Source organism: Sapajus apella, unplaced genomic scaffold, assembly GCF_009761245.1.
Source record: "Sapajus apella isolate SASKATOON/1434 unplaced genomic scaffold, GSC_monkey_1.0 scaffold51, whole genome shotgun sequence".
Classification (NCBI taxonomy): domain Eukaryota; kingdom Metazoa; phylum Chordata; class Mammalia; order Primates; family Cebidae; genus Sapajus; species Sapajus apella.
The window spans coordinates 10134676-10160982 of record NW_022436991.1 but is presented as its reverse complement, the minus strand read 5'-3'; the positions used below and the strand labels follow the sequence as shown (position 1 = coordinate 10160982).

The window sequence follows — 26307 nt, the reverse complement described above, 5'->3', positions numbered from 1 at the left end:
TACCTGTATTTTTTAATGACATCCCATGAAATGCTGGTCATTGGGTAGGTTTAGAAAACCACTCTTCTGGGTACATTGATGTTGCAGCACCACGGAGAGTGCCATGTTTCCCACCACATGCAGACCACTCACGGCCTCTTCAATTAAGCCCAGCCATGTGCTGGTGATGAAGAAAGGTTAGGGGTTCCCCGGTGGCAGGAGGTGCTGAAAGTGAATGGCCCTTTATCCCCAGCTATTGAGCCTGAGCCGAGAGAAACTCTGGGACTCCAAGCTGCATCCAGAGGAGAAAACTTCAGACTCTTACCTGGGACTGGGCCCACAAGACCTGCTGGCAGCTAGCCTCACTGCTGTCCTCCTGGGAGGGTGGATTCTCTTTGTGATGAGGCAGGTAGGCCCATTGCCCTGACCTCAGGTTCATCTGGGAGTAGTGCTGCTCCTCCTCTCTGAGACCACTCAGCAACTCTCTCCCTCTACCCAGCTCTGACTTTGCCCCCTGCCTCCTTCCCAGCAGCTCCCCAGGCCCCTGTGATCTTGCTCTGTAAGTTCATGCTGCCTGGTGAGGCCATATCAGTCACAGATACTGGGCCCATCATGGGGCAGGGCATGGCAAGGACAGAGCTCTCTTAGGCTCTTGTGTTATAGCAGCAGCCACAGGTGGTGAAGCAGCAAGAGACGCCCCTGACACCTGCAGACTCTTCTCACATCTCCCAGGATGCCCAGTTCCTGCACTCGGGGGCCACCCCAAGGAGCCAGAAGAGGTCCCGAAGTCCCTCAAAGCAAGCCCAGACACTTGACGACCATGAAGGTGAGCTTGAGTGAACAAGACAGGGCAGTCAGGAGCAGAGAAAATCAAGAGGCAGATTTAACTGCAAAGCTGGTTTATTAAAAGCCACTATAGTGGGGTGGTTAGGTCTAAATGAATTAATAAGAGTGTTTTGAGTAGAGCCTGCTATGTAGTTGAGCACTCTAGAAGTGTCTGCTGTCATTTTTTTGGTCCTTTTTTTTTTTTTGCAGACAGGGTCTCACTCTGTCACCCAGGCTGGAGTGCAGTGGCACCGTCATAGCCTACTGCAGCCTCAAGCTCCTGGGCTCATGAAATCCTCCCTCCTCAGCCTCCCTAGTAGCTGCAACTATAGGCATGCACCACCATGCCCCACTAATTTTAAAGTTATTTTTGCAGAAATTGGGTCTCACTATGTTGCCCAGGCTGGTCTTGAACTGACAGCCTCTAGAGATCCTCCCACCTCAGCATCCCAAAGTGCTGGGATTACAGGCATGAATCACCATGCCCAGCTCATTATTGTATTATTATTTTTAAGAAATCTGGATGTAGATAGAACAGGGTATAGATCCAAGGCTGCTCTCTGCTTACCTCCTTTGCGCTCAGTTTTTCATTTGTTAAATGGGAATAATAACATCCAGCTCATTACATCATCTCATCATTAGAAGTTACAATCATTATTATTAAATAATACTTAGGTAATATTATTAATATTCATGTTAAAATGATATTATATTTGGTAACAATAATAGTAAATGGCCTTCGTACAATTTAGTGTCTTTTATTTTTTAAACGCTTCTCTTATCTTTTCTCAATTTAGTCCTATAAATAAGCCCTTTTAGGTTGGGCATGGTGGCTCACACCTGTAATCCCAGAACTTTCAGAGGCCAAGGAGGGGATAGCTTAAGGCCAGGAGTTCAAGACCAACCTGGGCAACATAGGGAGACCCCATCTCTACAAATAATACAAACAATTCGCTGGGTATGGTGATGTGCACCTGTGGTCCCAGCTATTCAGGAGGCTAAGGCAGGAGGATTGCTTGAGTCTAGAAGGTTGAGGCTGCAGTGAGCTGTGAACCTTTCAAGGTTCCTCTGGCATCTGGCATGCTCCAGGTCCTTGCGTGCATTTACCAATCAGCCCAGGCTAATTCTGCTTGATAGGTTCTGGGCTGGGCTCGTGTTTTTGGTTGTCTTTGTGAACTTGTGCTGACACCTCCTGGTCACCGCTCAAGCCACTTCCTCATACCTTGGCCCCACTCTGCCATCCCCCTCTCAGGTTTCTCTGTGCCACACGTGGCTTGATGCTCCGGTGCTGTTCACAAGGGCCTTCTCTGTGGTCACTGTGCCTTAGCCCAGAGGAAAACAGCTCCCCTTCCTCAGGGGGGGTCAGCTCTTTTAGAGGACCCCACAGCAGGATTTCCTGAGCCCTGAGCTGCTGTAGTTTTTGTCATTTTACTGGCCCTGGGTGGGTCCAAGTAATATTCACCTCACTGTACCCCAAAACATCCATCTCCATGGGCCTTCTGACTCAAGTTGAGTCTGGCTCATCTTTACCCAGACAAATGGGACTCCATCTTTGGGTTACCCCAGAGTTATGCTCGTCAAAGTCCTCATGGACTGTTTTATGTGATTCACAAAACTTACACTGGAGTCACACCCAGTTTTCATTTAACTTGCACAAATTTGGCTGGGCATGGTGGCTCATGCCTGTAATCCCAGCACTTTGAGAGGCTGAGGCAGGCAGATCACTTGAGGTCAGGAGTTCAAGACACCAGCCTGGCCAACATGGTGAAACCATATCTCTACTAAAAATACAAAAATTAGCCTGGTGTGGTGGTGGGTGCCTATAGTCTCAGCTACTGGGGAGGCTGAGGTACAAGAATTTCTTGAATCCAAGAGAGAGAGGTTTCAGTGAGCCAAGATCATGCCACTGCGCTCCAGTCTAGGCAACAGAGCAAGAATCCATCTCAAAAAAAAAAAAAAAAAAAGTACACAAATTAATCTACATGTGCTTGGATGGGCATTTCTCAGGACCTCTGGCTGCATCATGTATTCAATGACAAGTGGATGCAATCCAGCCTGAACCAGAATTAACATTTATATAGTGCTTACTGTATGCCAGGCACTATTCTGAATGCTTTGAATGCATTAACTCATGAGATAACATTCCTGTGAGGCGAATGTTATTATAGAATGCCCCTTTTATGGAAGTGGAAACTAAGGCGGAAAGGTCTAGTGACAGCTCCCACCCCTACCCCCGGCTCACAAAGCTAGTAAGTCCCAGCTCAGGGGTCCAAATGCATGTGGCTGGCTCCAGCATGTGCCCTAATCTCCGTGGGATGGTGCCCCTGTTTGAACAATACCTGGCAAATACCTGTGAAAAAATGTGACTGACTGTTAAGTGCTCCCCAACCTGTGCAGAAGAAGCAGCAAAGTACATCATGGGTATTCAGGATTTCCAGAGGTAATTCTGACTATATGTTCTTTCTCCCTGATATAACAACTTTTGATTACTTTAGAATCGAACTTGGGAGGCTGAGGTGGAAGGATTGATTGAGCCCAGCCTGGGCAACATAGTGAAGCCCCATGTCTACAAAAATTAAAGATACAAAAAGATTAGCCAGGTATGGTGGCACATGCCTGTAATCCAGCTGTTTGGGAGACTGAGGCAGGAGGATTGCTTGATCCCAGGAGTTCAAGGTTACAGTGAGCTATGATCACGCCAGTGCACTACAGCCTGGGTGACAGAGTGGGCCCCTGTTTCTAAAACAACAATGATAACCAAAACTCCCACATTTGCTACCTCTCCATTATAATGACGCAAAAGCCTGAGCGAAGTGATGGCAAATATCTGTGTGTGCAGACTGAGCCTCTCTAGCTCATTGTATCTGCATTTAAGTCTCTTGTGGCCATAAGTCTGGCCTCTCTCTTTGAGGGTGCTTCTGAACATCTAACCCAGGAAACTTTAAGCAAGTGTTTACTCTATGCTGAGAGCACTGAGAACAGATACACAACAGCCTGTAAGTCCAGCAGAACTAGTGACACAAAGAGGTCCCAGAGGAGAGGACAGGAAAGGAAAAGAGAGGAGAGGGCAGGAGTCAGATGAGCAGGGTTTGTTGAAGCAGCTCTGTCCCTGCTCTCTGATCTGCCTGTTTTTCCTACGTGTGGGTGATGTGCCTCCAGCAGGGTCCTGCCTGAGCCCATCCATTCCAGAAAGTCCAGTGTGTACCAATGAAGGTACTGCCTGCATCTTGCTGACAGATGAGTGTGAACTCTAAGCAAATAATCCAGAGGAATGTTAAGGTGCAGCTTGGAGTTTTTCTCATGGATCCCTAATGGTGATTTTCTTTTTCTCGTTATTATTATTTTTGAGATAGGGTCTTGCTCTGTCACTCAGGCTGAAATGTAGTGGCGTGATCTCAGCTCACTGCAACCTCTGCCTACCAGGCTCAAGCCAATCCTCCCACCTCAGCCTCCCGAGTAGCTGGACTACAGGCACATACCAGAACACCTGGCTAATATACATACATATATATATATATATATATATATATATATATATATATATATATAGTAAAGATGGGGTTTCATCATGTTGCCTAGGCTAGTCTTTAACTCAAGTGATTCACCACCCTGGCCTCCCAAAGTGCTGAGATTTCAGGTGTGAGCCTCAGTGCCCAGCCCTAATGCTGATTTTCATTTACTTTCCCTAGAGCTGATTATAAAAACTGAAGCTAGAAACTCTTCCAAAATAGAATGCTCTTAGGACCACTGCACTGTACAACTCTAGGGGTGAATGTACGTTTTGCTGTATGAATAGTACCCGTTGGAGCTAAGCAGGACTCAGCCTGCCCAGATTTGCCAGGATCAGAGTGAGACATTTCTCACACGCTGCCCAAAGGGAAGGTCAGTGACCGTCCCAACCTACAGATCTTTGCCCACCTGAGCCAACTCCACCCATCCTAATGGGAAATCAAGGCCTCTGGGGGCTCCCTGCTGCCCTGGAACTAACTCTAGGCAGGTTAGCATCCAATGCGCATGCTTCTGTCTGGTCCTTTTTTCTGTGGCTACACTCACTTTCATCATGCTTCCAACTGCCAGAGCTCACCTGCCCTTGAAATGGAAGCTGACTCAGTGTCAGTTAAAAGAATGCAGTTACAAGATGGCTCATGCCTGTAATCCCAGAACTTTGGGAGGCCAAGGCAGGTGGATCACGAGGTCAGGAGTTCGAGACCAGCCTGACCAACATGGTGAAACCCCATCTCTACTAAAAAGGCAAAAAATTAGCCAGGCATGATGGTGTGCACTTGTAATCCCAGCTACCCGAGAGGCCGAGGCAGGGGAATTGCTTGAGCCAGGGAGGTGGAGGTTGCAGTGAGCCGAGATCACGCCACTGTACTCCACCTTGAGTGACAGAGCAAGACTCCATCTCAAAAAAAAAAAAAAAAAAAAGCAGTTACAACTGGTGGAGGGGGGCAGAATGACAGAAGATGTAAAGAAAAAAAAAAATAACCCTCAGCAGAAGATGCCAAAAAAGGGAGAGAGATCAAACAGAATAATATAGCAAACGTCACCTCTACCCATTCTTTCCATATATCCATTTAATCCTCACAATACTGTTGTGTGGGCTCTTTAACCTTAGCCCCCCTGCTTTACTGATGAGAATACTGAGGGCACAGAAGTGAGGAATTCGCCTAAGTACACCAAGAGTCACTGGCAGCACCAGGCATTGGACCCAGACAGTCTGGCTCCTGGGCCCTTGCTCACCCATTGCACCGGGCTAAGCATGGGCAGTGGAGGCCCAGAAAAGGTCAAGGCAGCTCTGGACTGGGCCAGTGACCTGCAAAGGTGGGCAGAGTCTCCCTGAGTCACCACCCTTCTTTTCCCCAGCTGAGCAACTCACCATAGTGGGGAAGATTTCCTTCAATCCCAAGGACGTGCTGGGCCGTGGGTCAGGCGGGACTTTCGTTTTCCGGTGAGTGGCAGCCAGGAGCCAAACTGGGGACACGGCAGACATAGCACTCACAGCCCTCATGGGCACTGTCCCTGGGAGAGCCATTCTTTCAAAGACTTCCTGAGGTAGGTACAGGTCAATCCCTCACTCACCAGTTCTGCTCTTTCCTTTATCTGCGCTCTCTCTTTTTTTTTTTAATCTTGCTCTGTTGCCCTAGCTGGAGTGCAGTGGCACAATCTCACCTCACTGCAACCTCTGTTTCCCTGGTTCAAGCAATTCCAGGCCTCAGCCTTCCTAGTAGCTGGGATTACGGGTGTGTATCACCAGCCCGGCTAATGTTTGTAATTTTTTAGTAGAGACGGGGTTTCACCACGTTGGCCAGGCTGGTCTCGAACTCCCGACCTCAAGTGATCCGTTCGCCTCGGCCTCCCAAAGTGCTAGGATTACAGCTGTGAGCCATGTTGTCTGGCCCTTTATCTGTTCTCTCTGAATGTCCCCCTGCCCCCACCATCACTCACCTTCCAGGGGACAGTTTGAGGGACGGGCAGTGGCTGTCAAGCGGCTCCTCCGAGAGTGCTTTGCTCTGGTTCAGCGGGAAGTTCAACTGCTGCAGGAGTCTGACAGGCACCCCAATGTGCTCCGCTACTTCTGCACCGAGCAGGGACCCCAGTTCCACTACATTGCCCTGGAGCTCTGCAGGGCCTCCTTGCAGGAGGTGAGTTGTGGGCTCAGGGAGGGTGAGTGGGAAGGTCCCGGCTGGAGAGTGATGCTTTGCCCCTCGCTGCTGCTCAGTACGTAGAAAACCCGGACCTGGACCGCGGGGGCCTGGAGCCCGAGGTGGTGCTGCAGCAGCTGATGTCTGGCCTGGCCCACCTGCACTCTTTACACATAGGTACCCGCACTGCCCCTGCCTCCCACTCCCTGTCCTTAGCCCCCTGCCTTCTGCCCTCAGCAACCAGCTCTCTTCCTGCCCCCCTCCCACAGTGCACCGGGACCTGAAGCCAGGCAATATTCTTATCACTGGGCCTGACAGCCAGGGCCTGGGCAGGGTGGTGCTCTCGGATTTCGGCCTCTGCAAGAAGCTGCCTGCTGGGCGCTGCAGCTTCAGCCTGCACTCGGGCATCCCTGGCACAGAAGGCTGGATGGCACCCGAGCTCCTGCAGCTCCTGCCACCAGACAGTCCTGTGAGTCTATACACCAAGTCCTCCAGGTACACAGCTGCCCCAGGCTGCAGGAATCCGTCCCCGTCCCAGTTCCCCTCCTGAGGAGACTCCATGACACTTGCTGTGTGACTTTCAGCTGCTCCTCCAAGCTTGTTTCATCTTAAAGAAGAGATAATTTGTCCTTTCTCCTACAGCAGTCTCAATCAGGGACTGTTCTTACACTCAGGGGACATCAGACAGTGTCTGGAGACATTTTTGACTGTCATGACTTGGGAGGGAGGGACTACTGGCATCTGCTGGGAATGCTGTTAAATGTCTCACAGGACAGGACAGTACCCAACACAAAGAATTAACAAAATGTCAGTGGTGCTGAGATTAGGAGACCCTGAGCTAGAAAATGGTTTGCAGGCATCACAACCACTGTGCAACTTAAAAAAGGATGTGTGCCAGGCATGGTGGCTCATGCCTGTAATCCCAGCACTTTGGGAGGCCAAGGCAGGCAGATCACGAGGTCAGGAGTTCGAGACCAGCCTGGCCAACACGGCAAAACTCTCTCTCTACTAAAAATACAAAAATTAGCTGGGTGTGATGGTGTGTATCTGTAATCCCAGCTACTCAGGAAGCTGAGCCAGAAGAGTGAACCTGGGAGGCAGAGGTTGCAGTGAGCCGAGATTGCACCACTGCACTCCAGCCTGGGCAATAGAGTGAGACTACCTCAAAAAAGAAAAAAAAAAGGATGCCTATTGCTGGGCACAGTGGCTCACCCTTGTAATCCCAGCACTTTGGGAGGCCAAGGCAGGCAGATTGCTTGAGCTCAGGAGTTCAAGACCAGCCTGAGGAACCTAGGGAGACTCCATCTCTACCAAAAGCACACAAAATTTAACAGGTGTGGGAGTGTGCATATGTGGGCCTGGATACTTGGGAGGCTGAGGTGAAAGGATCGCTTGAGCCTGGGAGGTGGAGGTTGCAGAGTCAAGATCACACCACTGCACTTTAACCTGGGCAACACAGTGAGACTCTCTCTCAAAGAAAAAAAAAAAAAAAAAAAACCCGGGCCCCACACCCAGTGATTATGACCTAATTTACCCAGGTCATTTTAATGTGGAGCCAAGTTCGAAAACCACTGGTGTCAAGGGTTCTGGAGGGCATCAGATAAGCTAATTAGTTGATACGCAGAGCAGTGTTGGACCCACACAGAGACACTTGTATTCGGGACCCCAAAATTATGGATTTTGAGTCAGTGTGTGGGCAGAAGTTGAAGACAGAGAAATGGATGACAATCACACAAAAGGACAGTCACCAGGGAAGGCTGCCCCCACTCCTAGAGTTGAGAGAAATCTCAAAGTGGTGACCTGGGCTCAAGGACTAAATGCTGATGTCATGAGACTGTACAGTTTATTTTTAAATTAGTGGCCATTACATATATATTTTTTCTCTTTTTGAGTTTTTTTTTTTTTTTTTTTAATGTATTTTGAGTCTTGTTCTGTTGCTCAGGTTGGAGTGCAGTGGCATGATCTCGGCTCACTGCAACTTCCACTTCCTGGATTCAAGTGATTCTCCTGCCTCAGCCTCCATAGTAGCTGGGACAACAGGTCTGTGCCACCATGCCTGGTTAATTTTTGTATTTTTAGTAGAGACAGGGTTTATGCCCTGTTGGTCAGGCTGGTCTCGAACTCCCAACCTCAGGTAATTTCACCCACCTCAGCTTCCCAAAGTGCTAGGATTATAGACATGAGCCACTGCGCCTGGCCCTATATATATTTTTTTGACACAGGGTCTTACTCTGTCATGGAGTGCAGTGGCACCATCACAGCTCACTGCAGCCTTGAACTCCTGAGCTCAAGGGATCCTCTCACCTCAACCGCCCAAGTAGCTGGAACTACCAGCATGCACCAATGGTACCTGGCTAATTTTTGTGTTATTATTTTTTGTAGAGGCAGGGTCTCAGCATATTGCCCACCCTGGTCTTTAACTCCTGGCCTCAAGCAGTCCTCCTACTTTGGCCTCTCAAAATACTGGGATTACAGTGTGAGCCACCATACCCAGCCCAATATTTTGACATTTGGGAAATTCCACATAAAATCTGGATATCTGGATTTTCTTTAAAAAAAAAAAATCAGAATTGCTGGAGGCCAGGGGTTAGAGATCAGCCTAGGTAACATAAGGAGACCCAGCTCTACAATTTCAAAATTGGCCAGACAATGGTGGCACATGCCTGTAGTCCCAGCTGCTCAGGCCGAGGTGGACTGCTTGAGCCCAGGAGTTTGAGGTTACAGTGAGCTTTGGTTGTACCACTGGACTCTAGCCTGGGCAACATGAGCAAGGCCCTGACTCAAAACAACAACAAAAACCAGCTCTGTACCCTGGAGAGTCCCCTGGTGACAACAGGTTGGAGCTAAGGACCAGTTGCCCCTGCAGACAGAGGCCATGCCAGCTTACCACAGTCCTCCTGATTGCCTTATTGCCTCATGCCTGGCACCCAGTTATGCTACCTGCCTACATCCTGTAGGAATGAAGCTTGGAAACCTGAATTAGCTCAGCAGAGGCAAAGGTTTTGGATGACCATGGGCCCCCTATAGTGGTGTAGATGGGAGTGGATCTAGAGCCAAAGAGATGCTGCCTAGGAAGCATCTTGAGTTCCACTTTGAACCAAACACCTGGCTGCTATATCAGCCCATGGGAGAATTTAGCCAAGCTGACTTCCTGGAAGCAGAGATTTCCTTCTCATGCCATCTCTCTGGCCCCAGACCAGTGCTGTGGACATCTTCTCTGCAGGCTGCGTGTTCTACTATGTGCTTTCTGGTGGCAGCCACCCCTTTGGAGAGAGTCTTTATCGCCAAGCAAACATCCTCACAGGAGTTCCCTGTCTGGCCCACCTGGAGAAAGAGGTCCACGGTGAGGGACCCCTGGGCCCAGCAGAGAAGGGAGGAAGGGCAAGACGCTAGGCAGGCCTGAAACAGACTCTCCTCCTCTTCCATCCTTCAGACAAGGTGGTTGCCCGGGACCTGGTTGGAGCCATGTTGAGCCCGCTGCCACAGGCACGCCCCTCTGCCGCCCAGGTGCTGGCCCACCCCTTCTTTTGGAGCAGAGCCAAGCAACTCCAGTTCTTCCAGGTCAGAAGGAAAGCTTGGGAATGGCCCCCAGAAGTCCTAAGTTTGGGTCCTGAGCAATAAGAAATGGGATATTAGATTGGCTGAGGGAAAACAGGAAGAGCTACCCGGTCCTGGCAGCCTGGCTCTTTACCTAAATTGGGAGCCAGCCTGGATTCCTAAACTCCACCATCTTGGCACTCTCTGGTCCACTCACTGCCACTTTGCGAGCCCCAGCTGCCCTTTGCATGGGAATACAGCCCATTCCTTTCCACCTGAGTTGTCACTCATGCTGTGCCTGTGCCGATAGCCCATTGCACTTGTGTGACCTTGACCTACAGACTTTGTGCCTCTGAGCCGCAGTTTGCTCATCTGTACAATGGGACAGCAGTACCAAGCTCATAGGTTGGTGGTAAATAACAGAGGTATGGCACAGAGAAGCTTCCCACCCCCAGAGGCAATGATCCTTGTCAGTCACCTAAACCACTCCCCTAAGTCAGACAACATATTCCTAGCCATGTGGCCTCTGGCCCCGGTCACAAGGCTCAGGAGCTCTCTGGGCCACAGGACGTCAGCGACTGGCTGGAGAAGGAGTCTGAGCAGGAGCCCCTGGTGAGGGCGCTGGAGACAGGAGGCTGTGCGGTGGTCCGGGACAACTGGCATGAACACATCTCCATGCCGCTGCAGACAGGTAGAGGCCACACTCAGGTGGGCCTGGGAAGTGGAGGGGAACCCGCCAAGGGACAGTTTTGCCACTGAATACCCTGTCCACAGATCTGAGAAGGTTCCGGTCCTATAAAGGGACGTCAGTGCGAGACCTGCTGCGCGCCATGAGGAACAAGGTGTGTGCTGGGGCCTGGGGGAGCCTGGGTCTTGGGGAGGCCTGGCTGTAGCTGAGCCAGGGTTCTCTGCTCTACCTACCCCTCCAGAAACACCACTACAGGGAGCTCCCAGTTGAGGTACGACAGGCACTTGGCCAAGTCCCCGACGGCTTCGTCCAGTACTTCACAAACCGCTTCCCACGGCTGCTCCTTCACACGCACCAAGCCATGAGGAGCTGTGCCTCCGAGAGCCTCTTCTTGCCCTACTACCTGCCAGCCTCAGAAGCCAGGGGACCATGCCCTGGAGCCGCAGGGAGGTGAGGTGGGCCAGGGACCACACAGATGGTCTTCATGCTGGCTGGCTGAAGAGTTGAGACTGTAGCTGGCCTCAGAATCAGAAAAGACTGCCAGGCTAGGTGCAGTGGCTCACACCTGTAATCCCCGCATTTTGGGAGACTGTGAGAGGATCAATTGAGTTCAGGAGTTCAAGACCAGCCTGGCCAACATGGCAAGACCCCATCTCTATAAGAAATTTTAAAAATTAGCCAGGCATGGTGGCGTACGCCTATAGTCCTAGCTGCTTGGGAGGCTGAGGTGGGAGAATTGCTTGAGCCCGGGAGTTTGAGGTTGCAGTGAGCCACGAGCATGCCACTGAACTCCAGCCTGGTTGACAGAGAGACAGTGTCTCAAAAAGCACACCCTCTCAAGACTGGCAGAGACTGGGCGGCCTGGGGCTGATGAAGCAGAGATGTTCCCTGGAGCCCAGGTCCCACCCCTCAGGAAATACAAGAAAAAGAAGATTCGCATCTGTTTAATGTATATAAAGCCAAGGAAAGGACAGTCCCAAATTCAATAGAAATATTCTGTACAATTCATACGGTGGGGTTTCGGGGAACAGACAAGGATATAGAACCCACACCTGAACATGTACAAAAATAACTTACACAGTAACCCTCACCTGCAAGGATAATGCAGCTCTGCCCAGCCCCCAGGGCTGGCGGACACACTGCAGACATGGCACCATGGGAGCCAACCCGTGTGGGCCCGATGCAGGTGGGAGTGAGGAGGGAACCAGTCCGGAGGGGAGGGAGGCTATTAGGAGGCCTTGAGGCGGTTGGCTGAGCGCGAGCTCAGCAGCTTGTCCACCATGGTGCGGGCATAGCGGAGCCGGCTGGCCAGCTCCTTGCAGCAGCCATACTCCTCCAGGAGACTCAAGCGGTACGTGCGGAAGTCCCGCTTCTCGTCAATGTAGGTCACGGCTGCCATCAGTGGGCACAAGATGAGCTTGGTGTGATCCTGCAAGAGAAGGGGGCAGCGATTGGCGATCCCAGAGGCCAGTGTATGTTAGGGAGCAGAGGGAAGACACAACAGGTATGGTACCTGAGCCACTCACTCCGTGCTCAACTCACATGGGCCACTGCCAGGCACATGGAGCCTACCCCAGCCCTTGGTGACCTCCAGCTCACCTGGAAGAAGTTGATCTGCACGCTGCCGTTGCTGAGGTGCAGAATGATGGCACTGCGGGTGCGGAACCAGGTCCGCAGGTAGGGCAGCCGGGCAAGCTCATCGCCTTCACGTGGTGTGATGTTGGCACCTGCCTTCAGCAAGTGTTCACTCATGTAATTGCGGAAATATTTAAGGAGGGTGATCTGGACGAAAAGTAGGGGAGGGGTTCTAGAATTAGAGTCTGACCCTCCAGCACAAGTCCCATCCTGCAACACCACGCCCCCTGGGCAGGATGGCACTCACCTTCTTCATCAAGGAGCTGGGATGGGAACTCACGGTGAGGTAGGACTCAGTGCCATCACGCTCTATATACTGCAGGCTGTCACCATCATTGTAGAGAATAAGGCGTGTTGAGTCATTGAAGAGCACCCCCACACTGTTATCACACAGCTGATACCCTAGAGATTGGTGGAGAGAGGCCTCAGAAAGGGGAAATCGAAAGTGGGGAGTGGGGCCAGGTGAGGCGGCACATGCCTGTGATTCCAGCACTTTTGGAGGCTGAGGCGGGGGGAATGCTTGAGCCCAGGAGTCTGAGACCAGCCTGGGCAACATAATGAGATCCCATCACTACAAAAAATTATAAAAATTAGTGGAGTGTGGTGGTGTGCGCCTGTAGTCCCAGCTACTCAGGAGGCTAAGCCAGGAGCCAGCCTGAAAGTTTGAGGGCTGCAGAGAGCCATGATTATGTCACTGCACTCCAGCCTGGGTGATAGAGCAGGACCCTGTCTCTGGGGGAAAAAAAAAAAAAAAAAAAAAGTAGGGGAGTCGGAGAGCACTGGGAGCTGGAACTGGGAGGCCTGGGATGGAGAGAAGAGCACTGAGAAGAGAACCTGGGAGCCCAAAAAAGCCAGAGCCTGTAACAACTGAAAGGTCACCTGGCTGTACCTGAGTCACCCACCTGTTCTAGTAGAAACCTACCAAGGCCGTACTTGTCCGAATAGTCCACCCACTTGCTGACCCAGAAGATGGGGATACAGGCAGGATCCTCAGCCTCCTCTGAGACAGAAACAGACAAACAATTGGTCAGGACTAGCCTCTTCCCCTCTGGTTCGCACATGTGGCCCACACCAGGGAACAGGGAATCTTGCTGAGCACCCCACCTGGGCTGAGTTGAGAGGCCTGGGGCCCCAGAGAAGAGCAAAGCAGGGCTTCTACTGCTAACAGGCTCAGACAAGCAGCAGCACAGACATCTACACAGAAAATCTCAGCACAGAATGCCAAGTTCCACTCACTCCTTCATTCCACTGACCGATTCATTTATTGAAGGCCTACTGTGCCTGCCAGGCACTGTCACAGGTACAGTGAGCAACAGACAAAACTCCAGCCTCCACGGAGCTTACACTGTGGTTGTAGGGACAAAGACTAATCAAATTAAGTATGGGCAAAATGTCAGTGACTTCTATCATGATAAGAGTCAGAGGATGACATTATCTAGCTTTCCAGTTTGGAGTCATTAAGAAACTGTGGGCTCTCTGCGCCTCCTGTTCGCCGGAAAGCCGCATCTAGTCTCCCAACGTCAGCGCAGCCACATCCCGGAGACACCATGGGGAAGGTGAAGGTCAGAGTTAACGGATTTGGTCGTATTGGGCGCCTGGTCACCAGGGCTGCTTTTAACTCTGGTAAAGTGGATATTGTCGCCATCAATGATCCCTTCATTGACCTCAACTACATGGTTTACATGTTCCAGTATGATTCCACCCATGGCAAATTCCATGGCACTGTCAAGGCTGAGAACGGGAAGCTTGTTATCAATGGAAATCCCATCACCATCTTCCAGGAGCGAGATGCCTCCAAAATCAAGTGGGGCGATGCTGGTGCTGAGTACGTGGTGGAGTCCACTGGCGTCTTCACCACCATGGAGAAGGCTGGGGCTCACTTGCAGGGGGGAGCCAAAAGGGTCATCATATCTGCCCCTTCTGCTGATGCCCCCATGTTCGTGATGGGCGTGAACCATGAGAAGTATGACAACAGCCTCAAGATCGTCAGCAATGCCTCCTGCACCACCAACTGCTTAGCGCCCCTGGCCAAGGTCATCCATGACAACTTTGGTATCGTGGAAGGACTCATGACCACTGTCCACGCTATCACTGCCACCCAGAAGACCGTGGATGGACCCTCCGGGAAACTGTGGCGTGATGGCCGTGGGGCTCTCCAGAACATCATCCCTGCCTCTACTGGAGCTGCCAAGGCCGTGGGCAAGGTCATCCCTGAGCTGAACGGGAAGCTCACTGGCATGGCCTTCTGTGTCCCCACTGCCAACGTGTCAGTGGTGGACCCGACCTGCCGTCTGGAAAAACCTGCCAAATATGATGACATCAAGAAGGTGGTGAAGCAGGCGTCGGAGGGCCCCCTCAAGGGCATCCTGGGCTACACTGAGCACCAGGTGGTGTCCTCTGACTTCAACAGCGACACCCATTCTTCCACCTTTGATGCTGGGGCTGGCATTGCCCTCAACGACCACTTCGTCAAGCTCATTTCCTGGTATGACAATGAATTTGGCTACAGCAACAGGGTGGTGGACCTCATGTCCCACATGGCCTCCAAGGAGTAAGACCCCTGGACCACCAGCCCCAGCGAGAGCACGAGAGGAAGAGGCCCTCACTGCTGGGGAGTCCCTGCCACAGAGTCCCCCACCACACTGAATTGCCCCTCCTCACAGTTTCCATGCAGACCCCTTGAAGAGGGAGGGGCCTAGGGAGCCCCACCTTGTCGTGTACCATCAATAAAGCCCCCTGTGCTCAGCCAAAAAAAAAAAAAAACTGTGAAGACAGAAGCCAGTTGCAAACACATCAAAATGTTATGTTCAGTGCATGCAACAAATCCCTTATTTTAAATCCATTAAACAAAGATGGATACGTTGGACTATGTTGGGTGAGAAGTATTATGGAGAACCATGCAGCAGGCAAGGGGATGAGAAGCACTAGCAGATGGGCCAGGGAGATGCTCACAGTAGTGACACTGGAGCAGACACTTGAAGGAGGCCACAGTGTGAGCCATGTGCTGTCTGCTTTCATGCCAGGGCCAGGGAACCACAGGGTCGAAAGCCCCAAGGTTGCAACCCATCTGGGCCTGTTATTTCAAGAGTCTTGAAGAAACAATAGGACTTACTGAGCAAAAGAAACAGCATATGAAGGTGGCATATCAAGGTGCTAGAGTAAGAGACGGATCAGAAAAGAAGGCAGGAGCCACAGCATGCAGGACATCGGATGTCAGGAAATGGGGAAACCAATGGTCCTATGGAGACAGGGCCTGGACAAGTCACCAGTGCTTTGCTGGCCAAGACTCCTGGCTTCTCCAGATGCCCCAAGCAATCCTGCCCTACCCAGGGCCCACAGTACCCACCTTGCCTGACCAGCCCACGCTCTGAGGGCTTCGAGGCATTGACACTATGCAGCTGCTGCAGCATATCACTGAGGTGGCAGTCGACCACCTCACCCGTCTCTCGAACCACTGGTTCTTCTTTTTCCCGGGGACGCTCAGGCAGGGGGTTCTCCAAGCCTAGGAGGGTAACAAAAACAGGGGCGTTGGGAAGTGCACAGGACTCCCTGCCACAGCTGAAACTTTTCCAAAAGAAAAATTATCTTAGCTACCACTGCTTAGGGGAAACTGAGTCAGTGCCTGGTCAATAGAGCACGAGCTGCCATGCTCAGGTGACAGGCACACGTGCTCACTGTGAGGCAACACATCTTCAGATGCTGTAGCCTATAACCCAACGGCGTGGCCCTGCAGGATACCACCTGCCACCCAGACAAACAGCTCGAAGCCACCAGCAGCTCAGAGCTGCCCAGCTTCAAGCAAAGACTTAGAAGCATCTTTCGCATCCAGGCAGATGGGAGGGCTGAGTAGTCTCAGTTCATCCGCAGGATGGATTCAGTAGGCATTTAAATAAAAACACAAGAGGTTTTCTTCCACTCTAAAATTTGCTTTATATGTTTATAATCAAAAAAAGCATGAAAAGATACATGAAATTTTAACGCTGGTTATATCTGGGCAGTAGAGGCACAGATTATTTTTATTGTCTTTTTCCTTATTTGTTTATTCCCCCATCAACATGTGTTAGTTCTCCTTGTATAATATAAAATGTTTCCTAAAGGAGTTTTCAATTAAAAACTATGCCATGATATAGCAAGGAGCTGTTCAAAACAAAACAAAACAAAACAAAACAAAACAAAACAAACAAACAAACAAAAACTATGCCACAATAGGGACTTAGGTGTGAAATAATAAGATATTAGGGATTTGCTTTAAACACTCCAGCAAGACCAGGGCAGATGGCTCACACGTGTAATCCCAGCACAACGAGAAGCCGAGGCGGGTAGACTGTTTGAGCTCAGGAGCTTGAGACCAGCCTGAACAACATGGCGAAACCCTGTCTCTGCTAAAAATACAGAAACTAGCTGGACATGGTGGCACAACACCTGTAGTCCCAGCTACTTGGGAGGCTGAGATGGGAGAATCACTTGAACACAGGAGGTTGACGCTGCAGTGAGCCATGATCTTGCTACTGCACTCCAGCCTGGGCAACAAGGCAAGACTGTCTCAAATAAATAAATAAATAAATAATAAAATTTCAAAACTTCAGTAAAAAAAAAGGCAGGAGGCCGGAATAAATAAAACAAGTCTGGCCAAATGTTGATAACTAGTAAAAATAGATGAAACATGGGATTCATCATACAGTTCTCTCTACCTTTGGGTAAGTTTGAAAATTTCCTTAAGTTTTAAAAATGCTATATGAAAAATTAAAACTGAAAGAAAAAAAGTAGGAGGCTGAGGCAGGAGGATCACTTGAGCTCAGGAGTTCGAGACCGGCGTGGGCAACAGAGCGAGATCTCATCTCTACAAAAATTTTAAAAATTAGTCAGATGTAGTGGCACACGCTTAAAGTCCTAGCTATTCGGGTCAAAGCTACAGTGAGGTACAATTGTGCCACTGTGCTCCAGCCTGGGAAGCAGAGCAAGACCCTGTCTCAAATAAATTTTTAAAAAAGAGAGAAATAAGTAATCCTTTAAAATATAACCCAAAGAATAAAATATCCATGAGTCTATTTCAGACATAACCAAATAAATCAATGGGAGAAAAGGAACAGCTCTTCCTTACAGAAGAATTCCAATTATTAAATGTAGAAAAAGTAAGGAAAAGAAAAATTGTCATTAGAATATCACTGTAGGTAGGGCACAGTGGCTCACACCCGTAATCTCAACACTTTGGGAGGCCAAGGAGGATCACTTGAGGGCAGGAGTTTGAGACAAGCCTGGTCCACATAGAGATCAAGTCTCCACAAAAAAAAAAAAAAAAAAAAAAAAAAAAAAATTTTTTTTTTTTTCCCCAACAGTCTTGCTCTGTCGTGAAGGCTGGAGTGCACTGGTGAGATCTTGGCTCACTGCAACCTCCCGCCTCCTAGTGCGCACCTCCAGACTTGGCTAATTTTTTTGTATTATTAGTAGAGACAGGGTTTTGCCATGTTGCTCAGGCTGATCTCGAACTCCTGAGATCAGACAATCTGCCCACCTTGGTCTCCCAAAGAAAAAAAAAATTTAAATTAGCTGGGTATTGTGGCACATACCTATAGTCCTAGCTACTCTGGAAGCTGAGGCAAGAGGACTGTTTGAGCCCAGGACGTTGGGGCTGAAGTGAGCTATGACTAAGCCACTGCATTCCAGCCTGGGTGACAGCAAGTCCCAAGAACCATCTCAAAAAAAAATTCCACTGTAATAATTTCTGAAAGGCATATGGAAACTCTGGGGATCTTTTTGTTGTTGTAACTTTTCTGTATAAGCCTAAAATAATTCCAAAATGAAGTTTAAGAAAAACTAATACCTAAAAATTGAAAACTGAAAAATGAACTTAAGTTTTACATCAAATGGGTGATATATCCACAGAGAAAAAAAGTATTTTAAGTGACTTTTTAAAACTATATATCCTTAGTGAAATATACTTTAAGGACAATTAGAATTGCAAGAAAATAAATATTTAACAGGAACTCATATATGTTGAAAATTTTAAGTATATTAATGTAAGGAAGCGAGATTTTCAGTTTAAGAGAAATACAAGTATAAACCAAAGAAGTAAAAACAAATTAACATCGTGTCTAAATCAGACACTTAAAAATTGCCAAAAGCAGTAACTCCCCAGTAGAGAAGATCACTATAAGACAATGCGTATCAATGTTAAATTTCCTGAACTTGGGAACCGTGCCATGTACTATCGTTAGGTAAAAGAATCTGTTTTTAGGAAGCATACACTGAAGCACTAAGGGTGAAGTGTAGGACGTATATAACTTTTGAATGTTCAGAAAAAAAGAGTAATTGATAAAACAAATGTGGAGAAAAGTGCTAACTGGTGAATCTGGGCAAAAGGGGAGAATAGGAGTGTGTTTTTGATCTATGCTACCTTTTTCATAAGCTTGCAATAATATCAAAATAAATTGTTTAAAAATGTGTGGTTAGGAAATATCATCACAGACTCAATGTCAGTCTTCCCCCACTGCTACAAATGCAGTTCCTAGTTCTGTTCTCTGAAGAGACCACTGCTTAGGGGAAACTGAGTCAGTGCCTGGTCAATAGAGCAGGAGCTGCCATGCTCAGGTGACAGGCACACATGCTCTAAAGAAGCAATGACAACCTAAGCAATTGCATGTGGTTTTTTGATTTTTAAGAAAATGTACATCTTTTTTAAGAGAAGCATTCTGAAGTTTATATAGGTGTAAAATGGCAGAGAGCCAAGGTTAACTTTAAAAAATACTTCAAAGGAACAAAAATAAATAAATGAAGCAAACTTGACAAAATCCTGATAACTAATTACTGAATCTGGTAAGTATGAGGGGATCTATTACATTATGCTCTCTATGTGTACTTGAAAATTTTCAGGCTGGCTGGGCCAGTGGCTCACACCTGTAATCCCGGCATGTTAGGAGGCCGAGGCGGGCAGATTACTTGAGCTCAGGAGTTCAAGAAAAGCCTGGGCAACGTGACAAAACCCTGTCTCTACTAAAAATACAAAAAATTAGCCAGGCATGGCGGCACATGCTTGTAGTCCCAGCTACTTGAGAGGCTGAGATGGGAGGATGGCTTGAGCCTGGGAAGCAGAAGTTGCAGTGAGTTGAGATCACACTGCTGCACTCCAGCCTGGGGGACAGAGCCAGACCCCGTCTCCAAAAAAAAAACGGAAATTTTTTTCAATGAACCATGTAAAAGTGTTAGAAATATTTTTAATAGCAGCTCATGCCTGTAATCCCAACACTGGGAGGCGGAGGTAGAAGGATCGCTTGAGTCCAGGAGTTTCAAGACCTGCCTGGGCAACATGGCAAAACACTGTCTCTACAAAAAGTAGAAAAATTCGCCAGGCATGGTGGCATAAGCCTGACACTCCAGCTACTTGGGAGGCTGAGATGGGAGGACCAACTGAGCCTTAAAGTTTAAGACTGCAGTGAGCTGTGACTATGCCACTGCACTCCAGCCTGAGCAACAGAGGAGACCCTGTATCCAAAAAATTAATTAATGAAAGTGATTGGAAAGAATTTTTCAGGCTTGGCATTCAGTCCATTTTCTTCTTCTTGGGTATGGTAGGTTTATCCAGCCATGGTAAGGTCGGTCTTTCCTGGCAGGGCCAAGGAGCAGATGGGCACTGTAACCATGGATTTAAGGATAAAGGCCTGTCCTACTCCACACCTGAGCTCTCAGGGCCAGGGAGTAAGCTGCACACAACCCTACAACCTGGGCTTTCTCTAGGGGGTCTGCTCTCTTACCCAAACCCTTGTTGTACCTTTATTGAGGACTGTGAGGGGCTTCCGGTTGCTGGAGTCCAGGCTGCTGGGAGCGATTGAAAACCTCGGTGGAATGGTCAGACAGGTGATGGGGAGACGGACAGGGATGTAGCCAGAAGTAAAGAACTCGTCGTTAAGCAGCTCGTTAATGGTTGGGCGGGCAGTGGGATCTGTCTGAAGCATCTTCTGGATGAGGGAGGTGGCCACGGGGTTGATGTGCTGGGGCAGGGAGAGGGACGGCCATAAGCAGAATGTAAGGTCGACCCCACGTACACCACGGCCACAAAGGGGTACAGGCCCCTAGCCCACACGCAGCTTCCAGTGTCAAATACACCACAGGTCAGTGGCTCACAACTTGGTGCAGTGCCAAGTTCTCCACTGTCGGCTTTATTGGGCACCACTGAGAAGGGTCAACGGACTGTGGCCTAGCACCAACTCACTTCCTAGCACTTACTATGTGCCAGGAAAGCATTCTAAGCCCTTCCTGTGTTTAGCTCCTTAGCTCTCACCAACACATCTAAGGGGTGGGAATCCCTTTTTTGCACAGGAGGAAAGTGAGGCACAGAGAGGGTGTAGTTGGCTTGATTCCATGCTGTCTCTGACAGTGAACTGACACTTTGTGATGGATTTACTGTGTCTGTCCTTATGGTGATAGGCCTCTTGGCTTCACACGAGGACACTACACTTCAAACTGCCTGTGTACTAGGCTTCTGCAGGAACCAGATATCCCCTTAAATGCATTTCTGTTGGTGGTTGTAAAAATGCACACCACTGGCCAGGCGCAGTGGCTCACGCCTGTTATCTTAGCACTTTGGGAGGCCTAGGTGGGTGGATTAGGAGTTCGAGACCAGCCTGGTCAACATGGCAAAACCATTTCTCTACTAACAAAGCTACAGAAATTAGCTGGGCATGGTGGTGGGTGCCTGTAATCCAGTTACTAGTGGGGCTGAGGCAGAAGGATGCTTGAACCTGGGAGGCGGAGGTTGCAGTGCACTGCACGCCAGCCTGGGCAACGAGTGAGACTGTATTTCAAAAAAAAAAAAAAAAAAAAATGCACACCACTATGAGAGTCCATCTAAAAAAAAATGAGTGAGACTCCATCTCAAAAAAAGAAAAAAGGACATGCACACCGCTATGCCATTGGAAAGTCCTGGGATTCACAGTGGTTCATAATTCTGTGAGCACCTACTACATGCAAGGCACTCTGTGAGGTGCTCCAAGGTAGGAACTCCACTTTATAGATGGAAACTGTGGTTCAGAAGGTGCAGGCCAGGCCGGGTGTCATGACTCATGCCTGTAATTCCCAGCACTTTGGGAGGCTGAGGCGGGCAGATCACCTGAGGTCAGGAATTTGAGACCAGCCTGGCCAATGTGGTGAAACCCCATCTCTACTAAAAATACAAAAAAATAAAAAATAAAAAATAATAAAAAAAATCAGCCAGGTAAGGTCACAGGTGCTTGTAATCCCAGCTACTCGGGAGACTGAGGCAGAAGAATCGCTTGAACCTGGGAGGCAGAGGTTGCAGTGAGTCAAGATCACGCCACTACACTCTAGCCTGGGCAACAACAGCAAAACTCCACTTCAAATAGAAAAAAAGATGCAGGCCATTTGCCCAATGTGATCTGGCTCAATGGCAGAACCCATCTGAATTAAGACAATCCATTTCCAAATCTGAAGCACTTCTGTCTCTTACTTCTTCCCACCCCCTCTGATTTTTGCTTTTAACACAATTTTTAGGTTACCCAATCTCAGAATCTGCCAACTCTCTCCCGATACAAGAAATGCTTATGTGCACACACATGTCAAGTTCTGTATGCAATTTCAGACACAGGCCCTCTCAAGCTCTGTAGCTATATCCTAGGATGTTGCTGGGCTCCGTAAATAGTTTGGGGAAAACTAAATGTAATTAAAGCATCATTAGTCACCTTGGGAATACTGTATTCATTCTTCTTGATCCGGAGGTAGGTCTCTTTTAGGCAAGAAGTCTCAAAAGGTGGTTTGCCCACTAACAAGGTATACCTGTAAGCACAAGGTAGGATTTGGCACAAGTCTCCCAGCCACAACCCAGACATAAGAGGAATCATCTCAGGGTCAGAACAAAGGCCAGGCATCCTCTGGACACTCACTCTAACTCTGGGGCCCCTGAAGACAATCCTCAAGTCCACTGTGCAGCCCCAGGAGCCATGACATTGGCTAGAAAGAGCCGTCAGCAGAATACATGTGGTAAGACCAGGTTTCTTAAGGGCCAGTGATTTTTCAGCTATAGCCTGAGGGCATCTAGGACTCTGTGCAAGGGCCTCGGAGGCTGCCTGCCTTGCAAAACATGTCAAAGGGCTACCTGCACTTACAGAAGCAGCTCTACCTTTAGCAGTTCTGTACTTAAGGCATCAAGTTTTCATTAAAAAAAAAAAAAAAAAACCCATTGCAAAGACACATGAAAGCCATCGCTATGACTCATTTCTAACTCTCTAGTACCTATGCCAAAAACAAGAAAGATAATACCTGAAAAGGCCCAAGCCTCTGCCTGCCACCAATCGCGGTTGGTGGTCTCAATCCAGACAGACCACTGGCACCTCATCCTGCCATCTGTAACTCCTGGACTAATTTCTCCCACCATGCTCATCAGTGTTTCTAAGACTTTATTGTGCATGGAAATCACCAAGGGATTTGTTAAAAATCCAGATTCTGATCCAGTAAGTAGTCTGAGCCCTGAGATTCTGCATACAAGTTCCCAGATGATGGTGATGCTGCCCTGTGGACCACTCTAGCGAAGGACTAAAGTAAGGTTGTGGAGACTCTCCCTCCTCCCTCTTCCTCCTGCTCCTCCTCTGTACCCACGGCCTAGGCTGCAGAAATCTGATAGGATACACCAGTGACAGGGAAAGATATGGCAATTTGGCTTTGTTTGGGGGTCACTTGTCCCCTAGTATAGGCTTTCTGTAAAGCAGGCAGAAAGGTCCACAGAAAAGGTCAGCCAGGTAGGATGTCCCAAAGTTGCCCCTGCTGAGACCAGGCAGATCCAGAGACAACTCCCAACTTACATGATACACCCAATGGACCACACATCCACCTCGAAACTGTGCCCTTTCTTGCTCAGCACCTCGGGAGCTATGTAATTAGGAGTCCCGCACAGGGTCTTCTTCCTCTCCCCGTCATACTCGACTTTGGTTGCCAGTCCAAAATCCCCTGGGACACAGGGAAGAAGAATGGGTACTTAAATGCCAGCCTCTGCCATCTGTCAATGCAGAAGGCTAGTTAAGGGTTGACCATCAAGAAGCAGAGCCATTTGATCCCACAAGCCTCTGCTCCTTGTATGCTGCAAGGCTTGCCCAGAAATCTTCCTGCCATGCTGACCCCAGGGAGGTGCCTCCAGTGACCCTTCTCACCCCTACCCCTTGGAAAGGGGCTATGCTTCAAAATGGGAACTGACAAGGTTAGCAAAACTCCAGTGCCTTCAAGGATCAAGCAAGTAACCGCCAAGACTTGGCAAGCCTGTGAAGAAGTAATAGGGAGGAGTAGAGACTGTGGCAAACACATCAGGAGGGACAGCTGCTTTCCAGCCCAGCAATGGGCTGCCCTAAGAAAATGCTGCCCTCGTATTACTGGAGCTTTCACCTGTTTAAAAGGAGCTCTGAATCAAAATTTTTATGTCAAGCTTTCCACTTTAAAAAACAGAAACAAACTCAAATTCTTTGAAAAAAAAGTGCTGTATTGGGGCAATAATGTGTCTGCAGGCAAGATACTGACTTGTGGGTGTTTGTTTTACATTTCTGGACTAAGGAGAGAATTATAGAAGCAATCAACAGCCCAAACTTCTCATCATCCATCCTCTTCCTTCCTCCTGGTCTCCTTCCTATCCTTTCTCCCAGCCTCCTCCAAATTCCAGCCTCTTGTAGTGATGTCAAGCACCCTGCAAGGCTCAGCAACTCACCTATTTTCACCTCCAGATCTTCATTCAGGAAAAGGTTACCCAGCTTGAGGTCTCGGTGAATAACTCGGTTTCGGTGCAGGTACTGGCAGCCAAGCACAATCTGCCGCAGGTAGTATCGGGCCTCAGGCTCAGTCAGGGCTTTCCTCCTCTTGTGCAGCTCCAGGAGAGACTGTGGGTGGGAAGGAGAGGGCAGGAGGGATGGGAAGGTGGTACTGAGGCCGGTGGGGAAGGGAGAGGGTTACTAGGTAAAGGAAGAACAGGACCTAGACTCCTGGGGGATCAAAGTGGCGTCTTGGTGGGTTTCTCTCCTTCCCTAAGCCCCCACCCCATTCCTTCTCCAGGACAATTGCTATCTGGACCCTCCTTTAACGCTGCCCACAACCATTCGCAGCACCCCTTCCCCTATTAGCTTCCTCCCTTACTTGGGGGTCCTCTCTCAGCCCCATTCCGGAAGCTTCCGAGTGCCCGGCAGCAGATCCCTTTCCTGATTCTTATTTCCCCGGCAAGGCCCGAAGTCTGGATTGCAACTACCTCCACACTGACCCAACCCCACTCCGGAAGCTCCCAGTGCGCGGCTTCACTAACCTTGGGACTCCTCCCTGGGCACTCTAGGGCCCTAGAGTCCATTACCAGCACCTCTCCCCGCAGCACCTCGCGTCCAGAAGCTGACTTCCCTGTCAGCAACCTGACTCAGACTCCACTTCACTGGAACCCACCCCTCTAGCAGTTCCAAGGGCCAAGAAGCCCTTACCAAAGACACTTTCCATACCTAAGCGGGAGGCTCCCAGCACCCTTCTCAACCAGCTCCAAGTCCCAGGCACTCCCTTCCTGGGCACTCTTTCCAGCAGCTGCTCCACGTCCAGGCGCTCCAACTGCCCCGCAGGCAATTCCAGTTCCCTAGCAGCGACACTCACCCTCCGGCGGCATAGCTCCAAAACCACGAACACGAAGTCGTTGTCCTCGAAAAAGCCGTGGAATCCTACGACGTGCTGGTGGGCCAGGCTGCGGTGAATGGATATTTCCATGGACATCTTCTCTTTCTGGTGCGGCTTGAGCAGCAGAGACTTAGGCACAATCTTGCCCGCGAACACCTCCTTGGTGTCCGCGTCCGATATCTCGAAGCACTTGGCAAAGCCGCCCTTGCCCAAAAAGCGGCCCCGCACATAGCGCCGCCGACTGCGTGGGTCCACTAAGATCTCCGGGATCTCCTTCGCTGGTGGAGCCGCCGCCGGAGCTCCGGGAGCTGCAACTCCTGGGACCCCGGCTTTCCCAGGGTCGGCCGGTGCTCGTGCCAGCTTTTCCGCAGTCACCGCCGCACTCATGCTCTCGGAGCTGCTCTGCAGACCTCGATCCCAGCAGAGGCTCCGCTCCTCCCCGAATTCAAACGCGGCGCTGGGAACGTTACAAAAGCCTGCGCGCTACTGATTGGTCGCGGGGATTTAAAATCCAAACCCGCCCGCCGCGCGGCACCATGGGAGCGCCCTGCCCCGCAGCCGCCTTTAAACCCGGACCCAGCCAGGGAAAACTTGATTGACAGGGACGTCCGAACACGTGGGCTAGCCTGGGAAACCAAACCCTGCTCGGATGCGGAAACCCGGCCCCAAGACGGGAGGAATTTCTTTAGGGTTTCTCCCTTTCTTGGGCGTCCAGGAAAGCTCCTGCAGTTCACTTGCGCCTCCTCCAGGAAGCTTTTCCTTAGACTTTCATCCACCTCCACCCCACCTAGAATATAAGCTGAGCAGGGACCTGGCACACCAACAGGTAGTTTGGGAGAGCCTTAACACTCGCTTCCAATGCTGTCAGCTCTTAGCCAACCCACCCCAAATGAATTAAAATCTAAGTAAAAGTGTGCTTGCCAAACATAACTTCATGGCAAGTGCCGTAGTCCTGCTCCTTCAAATAACTGCTGCTCTTGAGATTACGGAGCAGCCCTGTTTAAAGGAGGGGCCAGGGAACAGCAGCATCGCCATCACCTGAGAGCTTGTTAGAACCACAAAGGCAAATGTTCAGGCCCTACTCCAGATCTCCTGAGTCAGAGTCTGCCTCTCAACAAGACTGCTCAGGTGATTCCTACACTCCTGAAGTTGGAGAAGCACAGTATCAGAGCCCGCCATGATGCAATGAAGCTGTTTGGCCTGCTCGCTGCTGAATTTCCCAGGGCCTAAAACAGAGGGCACTGTTTCTTGGTCAAAGGGAGGGAAGGTTGGAAGAAATGCCTAACAAACTCGTAGGTCATAGCCAAATGTGTCTTGTGGGGTTTTGTTTGGCCTCCTTTTTTTTTTTGAGACGGAGTCTCCCTC

At 49.6% G+C, this 26307-nt stretch overlaps 2 protein-coding genes and 1 pseudogene across 7 annotated transcripts in view; 2 read left to right on the top strand and 1 right to left on the bottom strand.

Moving 5' to 3' along the window:
• Positions 1 to 11610, top strand: part of ERN2 (endoplasmic reticulum to nucleus signaling 2) — a 24309-nt gene extending 12699 nt beyond the window's left edge. The window contains exons 12-22 of one of the 5 annotated variants that reach the window (XR_004258201.1): positions 233 to 388; positions 643 to 805; positions 5671 to 5755; positions 6260 to 6449; positions 6527 to 6626; positions 6719 to 6944; positions 9645 to 9792; positions 9883 to 10010; positions 10554 to 10677; positions 10761 to 10828; positions 10916 to 11442. Coding sequence is in view for 4 of the 5 variants with exons in the window: in XM_032242961.1 (XP_032098852.1) it covers positions 233 to 388; positions 643 to 805; positions 5671 to 5755; positions 6260 to 6449; positions 6527 to 6626; positions 6719 to 6918; positions 9645 to 9792; positions 9883 to 10010; positions 10554 to 10677; positions 10761 to 10828; positions 10916 to 11128 (1575 nt within the window). In the remaining variant the exon portion in view is untranslated. The other 4 variants (XM_032242961.1, XM_032242963.1, XM_032242962.1 and 1 more) reach the window with 4 other exon arrangements.
• On the bottom strand, positions 11603 to 26307 carry PLK1 (polo like kinase 1). Its single transcript, XM_032242966.1, has 10 exons — positions 24922 to 26307; positions 24008 to 24176; positions 23118 to 23262; positions 22002 to 22095; positions 20075 to 20294; positions 15656 to 15811; positions 13232 to 13309; positions 12557 to 12711; positions 12274 to 12456; positions 11603 to 12103 (listed from the first exon to the last, which is right to left on the bottom strand). The coding sequence occupies exons 1-10, from the start codon at positions 25327 to 25329 to the stop codon at positions 11903 to 11905; spliced, it is 1809 nt and encodes a 602-aa protein (XP_032098857.1). The 5' UTR covers positions 25330 to 26307; the 3' UTR covers positions 11603 to 11902.
• On the top strand, positions 13785 to 15072 carry LOC116526574 (annotated as a pseudogene). Its single transcript, XR_004258202.1, has one exon. The product of XR_004258202.1 is annotated as a glyceraldehyde-3-phosphate dehydrogenase pseudogene (transcript).

What these genes read in the sequence shown, in the direction of transcription:
- PLK1 (XM_032242966.1), bottom strand. Translation starts at nt 25,329, where the DNA reads ATGAGTGCGGCGGTGACTGCGGAAAAGCTGGCACGAGCACCGGCCGAC. An exon ending in AGATCTGGAGGTGAAAATAG is followed by an intron (nt 23,263 to 24,007) that starts GTGAGTTGCTGA and finishes CCTGTGTCCCAG; the next exon opens with GGGATTTTGGACTGGCAACC. An exon ending in TTCGGACAAGTACGGCCTTG is followed by an intron (nt 12,712 to 13,231) that starts GTAGGTTTCTAC and finishes ACCAATCTCTAG; the next exon opens with GGTATCAGCTGTGTGATAAC.